The sequence below is a fragment of the Chlorocebus sabaeus genome, chromosome 14, assembly GCF_047675955.1.
Source record: "Chlorocebus sabaeus isolate Y175 chromosome 14, mChlSab1.0.hap1, whole genome shotgun sequence".
Classification (NCBI taxonomy): domain Eukaryota; kingdom Metazoa; phylum Chordata; class Mammalia; order Primates; family Cercopithecidae; genus Chlorocebus; species Chlorocebus sabaeus.
This window is the reverse complement of record NC_132917.1, coordinates 96,178,200-96,189,945: the sequence shown is the minus strand read 5'-3', so window position 1 is coordinate 96,189,945 and position 11,746 is coordinate 96,178,200. Positions and strand designations below refer to the sequence as shown.

The following is an 11,746-nucleotide window of genomic DNA, read 5'->3' as shown; positions in this document are numbered from 1 at the left end:
ACGTCGTGGGATCCCAAGTAGCCCCCAACCCCGCCAGCTGCCTTTGCGCCAGCCTCTCAGACTAGCCTGGGGTGCTAAGATGGGGGCGGGCGCGAGCCACGGGTTGGGGCGGGGTCTGAGGCGTGCCCCGCCCCACCACGCCCCTCCCCGCCCCCCGCGCCTACCTCTCCAGTCCCCGCCCTCCCGCGCCCTCCCAGCCAGTCCCCGCCCCTCCCCGCCTTCCCGCGCGGCCCGCCTCGCCTGCCCCGGCCTGGCTCGCCCCCGCGCGGCCCGCCCCTGGCCTTTCTCCCCTTCCTGCTCCGGGCCCGCCAGTAGCCGGCCGCGGCGGCGAGGGACTAGGACGCGGCTGGAGCGGCGCCGTAAGGCGAGGGGCGGAGAGACTGCGGCGGTGGAAAGCGGAGAGATGTTGGGCGTGGCGGCTGGGATGACCCACAGGTACGGGCCGCGCCGCGCGGCGCCCGCCACGTCCGCCCCGCCGCTCCCGGCGGGCCTTCGGGCCGGGCCTGGCGCGGGCGGGCGGCCGGGCTTTCCCCGCGGCCTCCCTGCGGCCTCACCCGGGCGGCGCGGAGCCCGGAGCACGGACCCTCAGCGCTCGCGCGGCGGCGTGGCTGCCTGCGGGCCGGCGGAGGAGACCCCTGCTGTTCACTCCCGGGTGTCCGCGGTGGCACGGGCGCTGACGCCGCCTCGCTGCCCCCAGAGTTCCTTAAGACAAATCAGTATTTGCCTAGCTAATCATTTATCTTCTAGCAGTAGGGATCAGCAGGTCGCAGACGTCTTGGTCTCGGGACCCCTCTTGGGACTAGAGGACCTGGAAGGATGGCTGTCTCCATAGACTGTACTAGAAAGCAAAACCGAGACAGTGAAGTTACAATTAACTAATTGAATAAATCCGTGGTATGTTAACGTACATACCGCATTTTTATGCAACATAGGGTTTTGCTGAAACAAAAGAGTTCGTGGGACTAGTGGCGTCCTTTACAGTTTGCGAATCTCTTGAGTTGTCTGACTTAGAGACAGCTGCGTTCTCCCATCTGCTTTGCGTTCAGTCTGTTGCGGTATGTGTTCGTATGAAGAAAATCTGATCTTACACAGATGTGTAGTTGAAAAAGGGAGTACTGTCTTAATAGCTTTTTCAGATAATTATGGGTATTCTTTATTACTACCCCAAAACTACGTAAGTGGAAGTTTCTCAAAGGCTGGTTTGGGCGTGAAATCTGAAGCTACTATCAGTGGACTTCTCACACAGTTATATTAAAATTTCTTGGTCTGTCTTGCTGTTATCTGAAGCTGCTGTCCGCGGACTTTTCACACAGTTTCGTTAGAAATTCCTTGGTCTCTCTTGCAGTTTGAATGCAGCTGAAGCTTCTGTCAGTGGCCTTTGCACACAGTTACATTAAAATTCCTTGGTCTGTCTTGCAGTTTGAATGGACCTGTTACCCATTGTAACACCATATGTTTGTCATTTGGAAAATACTGGCTCACTGAGTTAGGCAGATCCCAAGGTGACGCATTTCATTAATAGCGCCGAATAACATTCGTTACTATCACTATTGATTTCATTAGCAAAGTCTTTATGTTAAAAGCTGTCAGATACAAGGTGTGGTGCTTACAAGTTTTCCAAAATTCTAATTTTCAGTTGAAAGCTTGCTTTTTATCATTGGAAACAAAATATTGTCAGTTGTTTTCCTTAAAGTGACAGACTCACTGTGTTCAGTTTCAAGGGAATGTCTGGCAATGCAGGTTTAAATAACCCTAGTTCGTCAGTTGTTCTTTCCAGTAAAAATGGTATTTCATGAAACAAGCAAGTAATTCAGCTCATCGTTCTATTACAGAAGTGCACACCTGCCATTTAGTCACAAGTAACAAAAAAGAGACAAAGCTCAAGATTTGATAACAATAATTTGTACTCCTTCATCATGGACTTTTTTCCTTAAAGTACTGACTAGTAAGTTGATATAAAATTTAAAGTATTTGTGAGATGTTAAGAATAATGGATATGTAGTGTAATAAAGGAGATAATAGTTTCCTTTTAAGACCTTCAAACCTCTCTAGTGTAGTGTCCTTCCCCCTCCTGAATTTACCATTAATAATTTACTTTTTGGGGGGAGGGTAATAAGTTCATTCAAATTATTGTGCATTCATAACCATCATACATGTCCAGAAATCTTTGTCTTACCAAAACTGAAACTCTGTACCTATTAAACAACTCTCCATTCCCCTTCTCCCGCCAGCCCCTGGCAGCCATCATCCTACTTTCTATGACTTTAACTACTGCTGGTACCTCATATCTCATGTAAGTGGAATCATACACTATTTGTTATGTATGTCATAGTTTGTTCCTTTTTGTTGCTGAGTAGTGCTCCGTGGTATGGATGTACAGGAGTTTAACTGTTCACGTGTTGAAGGACATTCAAGCTGTTAGTTTTGGACTGTTAAGAAAGCTACTACGAACAAATAGACAAGCATTTGTTGTTGTTTTTGAGACAGTGTCTTGCTCTGTCACCCAGGCTGGAGTGGAGTGCAGTAACATGGTCATGACTGACTGCACTCTTGACCTCCCAGGCTGAAGCAGTCCTCCCACCTCAGTCCCCCACCTAGCTGGGACTACAGGCACACGCCACCATGCCTGGATGATTTTTGTATTTTTTTGGTAGAGACAGCGTTTCGCCATATTGTCCAGGCTAGTCCAGGAGTCCCAAACTCCTGGGTTCCAGCAATCCACCCACCTCAGCCTCCCAAAGTGCTGGAATTTTAGAGCCACTGTGCCTGGACTGTCTAGGTTTTATGTGAACGTAAGTTTTCCTTTTCTGGGATAAGTGTCCAAGAGTGTGCAATTGCCAGGTTGTACAGAAATTGTATGTTTAGCTTTTTAAGAAACTGACAGTTTTTTTCCAGCGTGACTGTACCATTTCACTTAAAAAGGTGAAATTGACATTATTTTCCTGTGAGTACATAGAGGTAAAGAATTAGGGACACTACCATGGCCCTCTTTAGTGCTGAGCGGCCAGCAGTTGTACCGACTGTTGTTTTTGCACTATCTGTGTGTCAACACAGTGCACAATGCTACAGTGACTTCTTAGGAATATCTTAGTTTGATGAAAATAGCTTCGATCTCTCAGACCCCTTAAAAAGGTCTTGGAGACCCTCAGGGGTTCAAGGCCATACTTTAAGAACCACTGTTAAAGACATAATCCTAAATGATGAGGGATATGCAGGTATTGGGGATCTTCAAAAAGGAACAAATACAAGGTTTCTCTTAAAATAGTTCTTGAATGCTTGTGGTAGTGTGTGCCTTGTAGTTTTGGGGAGATTTAGTAGGACGTAATAACAAAGACTTCGACCACTATGGAAGAAACAGCTTTCTGCCTTTCATGATTTTCCCTGGTAAGAAAATGGCCAGTGCCATTGTGAAGAGGGAAAATGCCATGGGCCTGAGTGTCTTCACACCTTTTCAGTGCTCTGTCCCTCTTTGTATGGTGAGAAAATCAAACTCTTGATTTTTAAGAAAGCTAAGGAAAGTTTGGGATAGAAAAGTTCATTTCAGTTCTGGTGGTTCCGTTTCTCACAGGCTTAGAGAAAACTGTCCATCAGGATTGTGCTGTCTTGATTTTATTTGGTCATTCCCACCCTCTCCCTTCGCTATAGCCCCTTGACCTGTCTCCTGGGCAGTTCTTTCCTTTGCTAAATGTGGGTACAGCAAGTAGGCTTTCCTTTCCTCCTAGAGAGGGGGACCTTGGAGCCCCTCCACTGGGTCAGAGAAACTTCCGTAGCTACAACAGATCAGTAACAGGAGAGCAGAGCTTTACTCTGAAAGCCTCTGTTTTCAATAATGTTGTGTTTGCTCTTTGGGTAATCATTTAAATAAATACACCTCAGTATAGGTCATATTCTTACCTAGGTTTGCACTTACATAGAAGGAAAAACATCTCAAACCATTTTGTCAGTTTTCTAGTTCTCATAACTAAGCTGTGGTTTTCCACCCACAGGGATGTCATCTACATTATATGCTGGACTGTTGCCACATTATCTTCCAAAAACTTTAATTTTAAGACACTTGAGAAGCAGGAGCTGCACTACCTGTTGCCATATACTGTGCATTCTTCAGCAACAGAGGTTATCTTTTCCCTCTTTCTGATATAGTCTCATCTCTTTTATTTGATCATATCAGACATTTCCACCCTGGAGCTTACTGCAGTGGTGAGTAAGGGAGTCATTTTCCTGCATCTTTTTTCACGTTGGAGCATGTTTTGGAGCTCGATGAGTCTGCAGTGACATTTAACAGTGGGGCGGGGCAGCTGCAGATAAAGCAAGGCTGAAGAGTGCATTCCATGAGAGGTAGGAAGAAAGGTGAAGGTAGTAGTTCAACTGCTGGCAGTATGTGCTTGGCGGTGGGAGGCACGGGACTCAGCATCAGCACACCAGGAGTCCAGGGCTTTCAGGATGTCTAAGTAGCAGGCAAGGTAAAGCAAGATAATAGACAACATGCATTTACAAAAAATGTTTACACATACTTTCTACAAAAGTGGAATCATAGTCATACTGTTCTGCAGTTGCCTTTTTTAGCATTAAAAAAGTTATGGTAAAATATGCAAAACAAAATTTGCTATTTTAACTGTTTTTAAGTGTACAGTTTTGTGGCATTACGTACATTTACGTTGCTGTGCAACCACCACTACCCTTCCTTCTGAGAACTTTTTCATCTTCCCGAACTGAGACTCTGTGTCCAGTAAATACCAACTGCCCATTTCTTGCAATTGCCTTTTTACTTCAACAAGCTGTCTTAGAGTGGTATATCTGGGTTTACCTTATTTTTTTAACCTTAGTTTTAATGGCTACATAGTATTTCACAGTGTACATGTGATATGATTTATACAACCAGTCTTTGACTAGTGGTTATCTGGGTTCTGTTTTTTAATTATCGCAAACACTTTGAACATCTCTGCCACAGTGCTTTTTGTTTTGTTTTGTTTTGTTTTTGAGACAGGGTCTCACTCTGTCACCGTGGCTGGAGTAAAGTGGTGCAATCATGGCTCACTGCGGCCTCAACCTCCTGGGGTCAGGTGATCCTTTCACCTTAGCCTCCCGAGTAGCTGGGACAACAGGTGCACGCCACTATGCCTGGCTAATATTTTGTATTTTTTATAGAGACAGGGTTTCTCCATGTTGCCCAGCGTAGTCTTTAATTCCTGGACTCAAGCAATCCGCCCTCCTCAGCCTCCCGAAGTTCTGGGATTATAGGCATGAGCCACTGCATCCAGCTACCAGAGTTTTTCGTAGCTTTCTGAGTGTAGAGTTAGTATGTACATGGGTGGTTGGGTCCATATTCTACTCCTAGTTCTGTCCCTTCATGGCTCTTTGATCTTGGCCCTGTCAGCATCTTTAAGCCTCAGATTCTTAATTTATAAAGTAATCCCACCTATCTCAGAGGTTGTTGTGATAATTAAATATGAAGGCAAATGCAAATATTTCTGAAAGGATACAGATGAAATTTTTAGTGATTGTTGCTTCTGGAGAGGGAGTCTAGGCACCTGAGAATCCAGGGTGAGAGGGAAATTTTTTATTGTATAGCTTTTTGTACTGTTTTGATTTTTTTTCTTTTTTTTTAATTATTATTATACTTTAAGTTCTAGGGTACATGTGCATAATGTGCAGGTTTGTTACATATGTATACTTGTGCCATGTTGGTGTGCTGCACCCATCAACTCGTCAGCACCCATCAACTCGTCATTTACATCAGATATAACTCCCAGTGCAATCCCTGCTCTCTCCCGCCTCCCCATAATAGGCCCCGGTGTGTGATGTTCCCCTTCCCGAGTTCAAGTGATCTCATTGTTCAGTTCCCACCTATGAGTGAGAACATGCAGTGTTTGGTTTTCTGTTCTTGCGATAGTTTGCTGAGAATGATGGTTTCCAGCTGCATCCATGTCCCTACAAAGGACACAAACTCATCCTTTTTTATGGCTGCATAGTATTCCATGGTGTATATGTGCCACATTTGCTTAATCCAATCTGTCACTGATGGACATTTGGGTTGATTCCAAGTCTTTGCTATTGTGAATAGTGCTGCAAACTGTTTTGATTTTTAAAATCGTGTGTATATTTTCATTTTTAAACCATTGAACGCCATGCCAGGAACATAGTAGATGCTCAGTGAGCCATTGGTTCCCATCATCCTGGTTCTTTTCCCCCAGACTTACACTGCTGCTGATGGCACTTAACATGGTTGCTTTTGTTTCTTCCTGTCCTTCCCTCCCTATAGCCACTTTCTGGCTGAGTTCTTACCTTCGAATTTTCTCTTGACTCCTTCGTTTTCTTTTTTCACTCCTTTCTTACTGATTTCCTTTTCACCCTGGTTCTGAAAATCTTTCAAATGAACATAAGATGACAGTATTAAGGCTGGGAAAGACTCGAGAGAATGCAGAGCCAGTGCCCTGTGGACTGTAAACTTATTCCAACTGGCTGGAAATAAAACTCCATGCACATATGAAGTGTTTGAAGTGGAATAAATAATGTTTGTGAATGTTTCTAATTTTCATTTAAATGTTGATAAAGTACAGATTCTTTTAAGGGGTTTGTGGAATTCGTGGTGGTATTTATATAGCGCATGCTTTATCTGTTAACATGTGCTAAAAAGACAATCATAGTGATGTGAAGATCTAAGATAATTTATTTAACATTTTAAAAATGGCTTTATATGTGAAAAAGTTGGAACCTACTGAACTAATGCGCTAAGCACTTTAGTGGGTCTCCTGTGTTAGCCCTTTATTTAAACTGCTCCTTTATTTTATAGGACAGGATTTGCCTAGAGAGGTAAAATAGTTTATTCAAGGCTGAAAAGTGAGTTAACAGCAGGGTTAGGAATACAGCCCAAGCTATAGTTGTATTGTGGGATCTCCTCTGCTGTATTACACTGGTTTGCTCTGTTACTTTATTCATGTTACATTGTTACAGTTTGTTGTATGTATATATTTTATCTTTTTGTCTACAGTATGTAGTAAATACCTTGAGGACCAAGGCCTATAGCTGAGCCCATTAACATGGTATATTTGGAAATGTCTGAATGAATTATGGATATTGGCCCAGCATTGTTCTATTACAGGTGTCCTGGATGTCAGGCTCTTCCAAGTGGTTCCTTTTGAAGAACACTTCAGAAGTGTTGTTGAAGGACCTGATATCCTAGCCACATGTGCTGGTACTTGCAACTTTTTCCTCTCCGGAGAGATCCCTTCCTATTGGTGGGCTTCCTTACCGATGCATCAGCTAAGTGACAAATGTTACCAGCTACTTAAACAGATATGTTTATTTCTCATTGGTAAATGTAGTTGTTGTTTTGTTTTTGTTTGCTTTTAAAGCTAGGCACATTGCTGTCCCATATAAAATCTGCCTTGTTAATACAGCGAGGAAGGGAGGGAGAATGGACGTTGGGTAGGCAGTTGCAGCTTTTGCCACAGCTGGCTGTTTCTCCTTCTCAGTGCAGTAGATTCAACAGGACTTGTTTTTCTGTGGAAGGTACAGTGCAGGTGCACCTGACTGATCTGTCATCCGTGTTGGTTTCAGATTTTTCTAAAGCACTACTTTGATCACATATTTTCAAAATATTGAGAAGCTGCTTATTGTCTGTCAAGTAGGTCCAAACTCCAGCTCCTGGAATTTAAGGCTGTTTGTGATCTGGCCCAGTCCGTCTTAATAGCCTTGTCACACACTGTTTCCTTAGCCTGTGTCTCTCTAGCCCACTGCCTTTTCTGAAAACGATGATTTCCTGCCTCAGTGCTGTTCATGCCCTTCTCTTGGCCTGGAAAATCATAATCTTTTGTGTTTTCTTGGCGGGGAGAGGGGAGCAAAATTGCCACTTCCCTTATAAAATAACGAATTGCTGGAGCATTAATTTAGCCCCTGCTGTGCAGTAGGGAATTAGGGATTCAGAGCTTCTTCTGTTCTCCCAAAGCATTTTGAATTCTTTTTTGGTAATTTCCAATTTCTATTTTGTTTTATAGTTTTTTTGGTATATATGTCTAATCTTTTCTCCAAAGTGTAATCTCTGGAAGTAAAGGAATGTCTTAATCAAATTTGTTAAATATCCAAAGAAAAACAAACTGGACATTAGGCTTTATTTCTCCTTTTATTTGTTAGTGAATCAGAAAGTTCAGAGCTAGCTCTGCTTCGTGTCTTTGACATTGTTTGAATAAATTCACAAAACTGAGTAAGACAGAATCATTTTCTTTGGTTTAGTGAGTCTACAGTATATTACAGACTGCTGGCAGAGACCCAGTATCATGAAACATTGAAGAGAAATTCAAATGATATTTAGGCATCCTTGTTTAGTCTAGTTTCCTCCTAGGCCACTCTTTTGGAAACTCTCTTAGTCATAACCACCTTTTCTTAATTACCTACTTCCACACAAATACCTTAAAGATATTATTTTATGCAATCTTACCATCATAGCCACACCATGAAGTAGGATCTTTGTATCTATTTTACAGATAAGGAAACCAAGCTCAAGAGGTTAAGAACTCACCAAGTCATACAATTAGTGACAGCTGGGGTTCAAACCGAAATGCCCTGTAGAGCCCTGTGTCTCCTCACTTCACATCACTGGTCAAGAAGAGGTCACAGCTCGCTAATTGTTTTTCCAAGTCTCAAGGCTTTTTCTTGGCATGTCCAGACAACCTATCCAGTTTCATTCCCTACTACCCTTAAGCTTCCATCATCTTATTGCCAACCATACCACAGTCCCTCTTTCTGAACTTGATTTTTGTTACTCTGCCAGGAGTAGCCTTTCCTTTTTGTAGGGGTTAGGAGTTCCCAAGTCTTACACTCAAGTCCCAGCAAACTCCTCTATCTTGAAGACGGCTTCCCTGGCTGCTTCAACACCTGTTAGGCTTTCTGTCCTTGACCTCCCGGAGAATGCACTGGGTAAGATTCAGTTCTTTACCGAGATTTAGTGTGTCTATATTTGTGTGCAACACACAAACTTCATTATTTTTAGTTGAACTCTTGGCTGTGCTTGTATATGTGAAAGTGATATTTACAAATTTTGGAAGACATCTTTCAATACAGTTTGTGTCCATTATATACACTGTACTATGCTATAGGGCATGGAGTATACAGCTGTAATAGAGTGAAGGACACATTGTCTAATATTGTAGCTTTGTATGTACAAGTCCCATAAGAGACTGTTTAGAAAAGTCTTTTAGAAATTTGACTGGGCATGGTGGCTCACACCTGTAATCTCAGCACTTTGGGAGGCTGAAGCAAGAGGATCGCTTGAGCCCAGGAGTTCAAGATGAGCCTGGGCAACATAGTGGTACCCCATCTCTACAAAAAATTTTAAAATTAGCTAGGCATGGTGGCATGCGCCCGTAGTCCTGTGGCGGCCAGGTCTCGCTAATGCGGGCCTCCATAACAACTGTTTCAATACTGAGTGAGTGGTTAAGTTAAATAGTAAAAGCTAAAAAAGCCAGTGCCATTATCAAAGGCTGTACTGCAAATGAAACCCACCAAGAGTTTTGCCTGGGCCTTTCCTGGGCCTTAAAGCATGACAAAATAACAAAATTTTTTTTTTTTTTAATTTTATTTATTTTCTTGAGACGGAGTCTCGCTCTGTCGCCCAGGCTGGAGTGCAGTGGCAAGATCTCGGCTCACTGCAAGCTCCGCCTCCCAGGTTCACACCATTCTCCTGCCTCAGCCTCCAGAGTAGCTGGGACTACAGGTGCCCGCCACCACGCCCAGCTAATTTTTTGTATTTTTACTAGAGATGGGGTTTCACCGTGGTCTCAAATCTTCTGACCTCGTGATCCGCCCGTCTCGGCCTCCCAAAGTGCTGGGATTACAGGCATGAGCCACCGCACCCGGCCAACAAAAGAATTCTTAACCAGAACCCTTTTAGGATTAAACAAATTTTATTGTGGGTCTGAAGAAGCTACCCAAACCTCTGTGATTTAGTAGGAGACAAGATAAGGGTAATCACCTTAGCACCTGGACCCATTTACATGAAGTAAATTTACTGAGGATCCAGAAGAAGGTCTCCAACACTCATACCTTAGTTATAGATTAAAAGAAGTTAATCACTTATGTCTTTAGATGAATGCACACTTACATGTAGACATATGGCTTAGAAGGTATATAAGCTCTGGAAAACTGTAATTTTGAATGGGTCTGGTGATAATTTCCAGGCCTTCTCCCTGTAACTGGTTGCAGAAATAAAAACTCTTTTTCTCTCAAGTTCATCTGCATCTTTCTATTGGGCCACGAGAAATAGCAGCCCGACCCTCAGTTTGCTCCAGGAACAGTCCCAGATACTCAGCAGGCTGAGGTGGGAGGATCCCTTGAGCCTGGGAGGTTGAGTCTTGCCACTGCACTCTAGCCTGGGCAACACAGCAAGACTCTTTCTTTCTTTCTCTTTCTCTCCCTCTCTCTTTTCTCTCTTCTTTCTTTCCCTCTATCTTCACTCTTCTTTCTTTCCCTCTCTCTCTCAAAAAAGAAAAAAGAAATAAGAAATTTAAAGGAGGAAGTGGTTATTTGTTACTAGTTATTATAGATTAGTTGTTACTTATTGATGACATTAGGACCAGTCAAATGTTATTGGATTCTCAGCAGGTAGAGATGTATTGGTCATTGTAGGGTTCAACCAGACGTCTGGCTGATTTGGAATGTTGTAGGGAAAATTCAAGAATCAGGGAGAACAGTGCTCTCAAAACATGGGCTGCAGACTTCTCATGGCATGGGGTTCGTGCTAAAAATGCTGGTTGCTCAGCCTCATCCCATACTTCTTGAGGGAGAAATGTCATGAAGTCTGTGCTTTTTAATTTTTTATTGTGGAGGATTTCAAACATATACAAAAGCAGAGAGAATAATGTGTCTCCATGTGCTTCCGCTCAGCTTCAACGATTATTATTATTATTATTTTATTTATTAATTTTTGAGGTGAAGTTTTTGCTCTGTTGCCCAGGCTGGAGTTCAGTAGCACTCTCGGCTCATTGCAACCTCCGCCTCTTGGGTTCAAGCAATTCTCCTGCCTCAGCCTCCCAAGTAGCTGGGATTACAGGTACCTACCACCACGCCTGGCTAATTTTTGTATTTTTAGTAGACATAGGGTTTTACCGTGTTGGACAGGCTGGTCTCAAACTCTTGGCCTCAGGTGATCCACCCACTTTAGCCTCCCAAAGTGCTAGGATTACAGGTGTGAGCCACCACACCCGGCCAGCTTCAGTAATTATTGACTGATGGTAAATCTTTGACTGAAGGCCAATCTTTTTTCACTCTTCTCTCCCCTATATCATATTCTAGAGATTTTAACATGTATCCTTAAAAGATAAGGACTCTTCGAAAAACTGTTTAAACATAACCTCAGCATCATCACACCTAAAAAAGATGAGTAGTAATTCCTTGATATCATCAACTACACAGTACGTGTTTAAATTTCTGTTTATCTCAAACATCGATTTTATTTTGTGGTTTTTCTAAATTGAGATCTGAATAAGGTTTACAAATTTGATAGGTTGATAAGTCTTTTAGTCTCTTTTAACGTATAAGTACACCTTCCATCTTTTTCTTTTCTCTTGTGATTTTGTTGTTGAAGAAATTGCTGGTTATCTTGAAGAATTTCCTACCATCTGGATTTACCAACTTGTATCCTCAGGGTATATGGTTTCCTTCCTTCCTGTCTGTCTGTCTGTCTATCTATCTATCTATCTCTCTATCTACCTACCTACCTATTACCTACCTACCTACCTACCTAAAGAGAGAG

General features: G+C 43.0%; 1 protein-coding gene across 1 annotated transcript in view; it reads left to right on the top strand.

Moving 5' to 3' along the window:
* The first annotated feature begins 211 nt into the window (after positions 1-211).
* The window catches only part of LIMS1 (LIM zinc finger domain containing 1), a 152,546-nt gene continuing 141,011 nt past the window's right edge, over positions 212-11,746 (top strand). Inside the window, exon 1 of the mRNA XM_008008323.3 lies at positions 212-435. Within this exon, the coding sequence (XP_008006514.1) occupies positions 404-435 (32 nt within the window). The 5' untranslated portion in view covers positions 212-403. The remainder of the gene's footprint in view (positions 436-11,746) is intronic.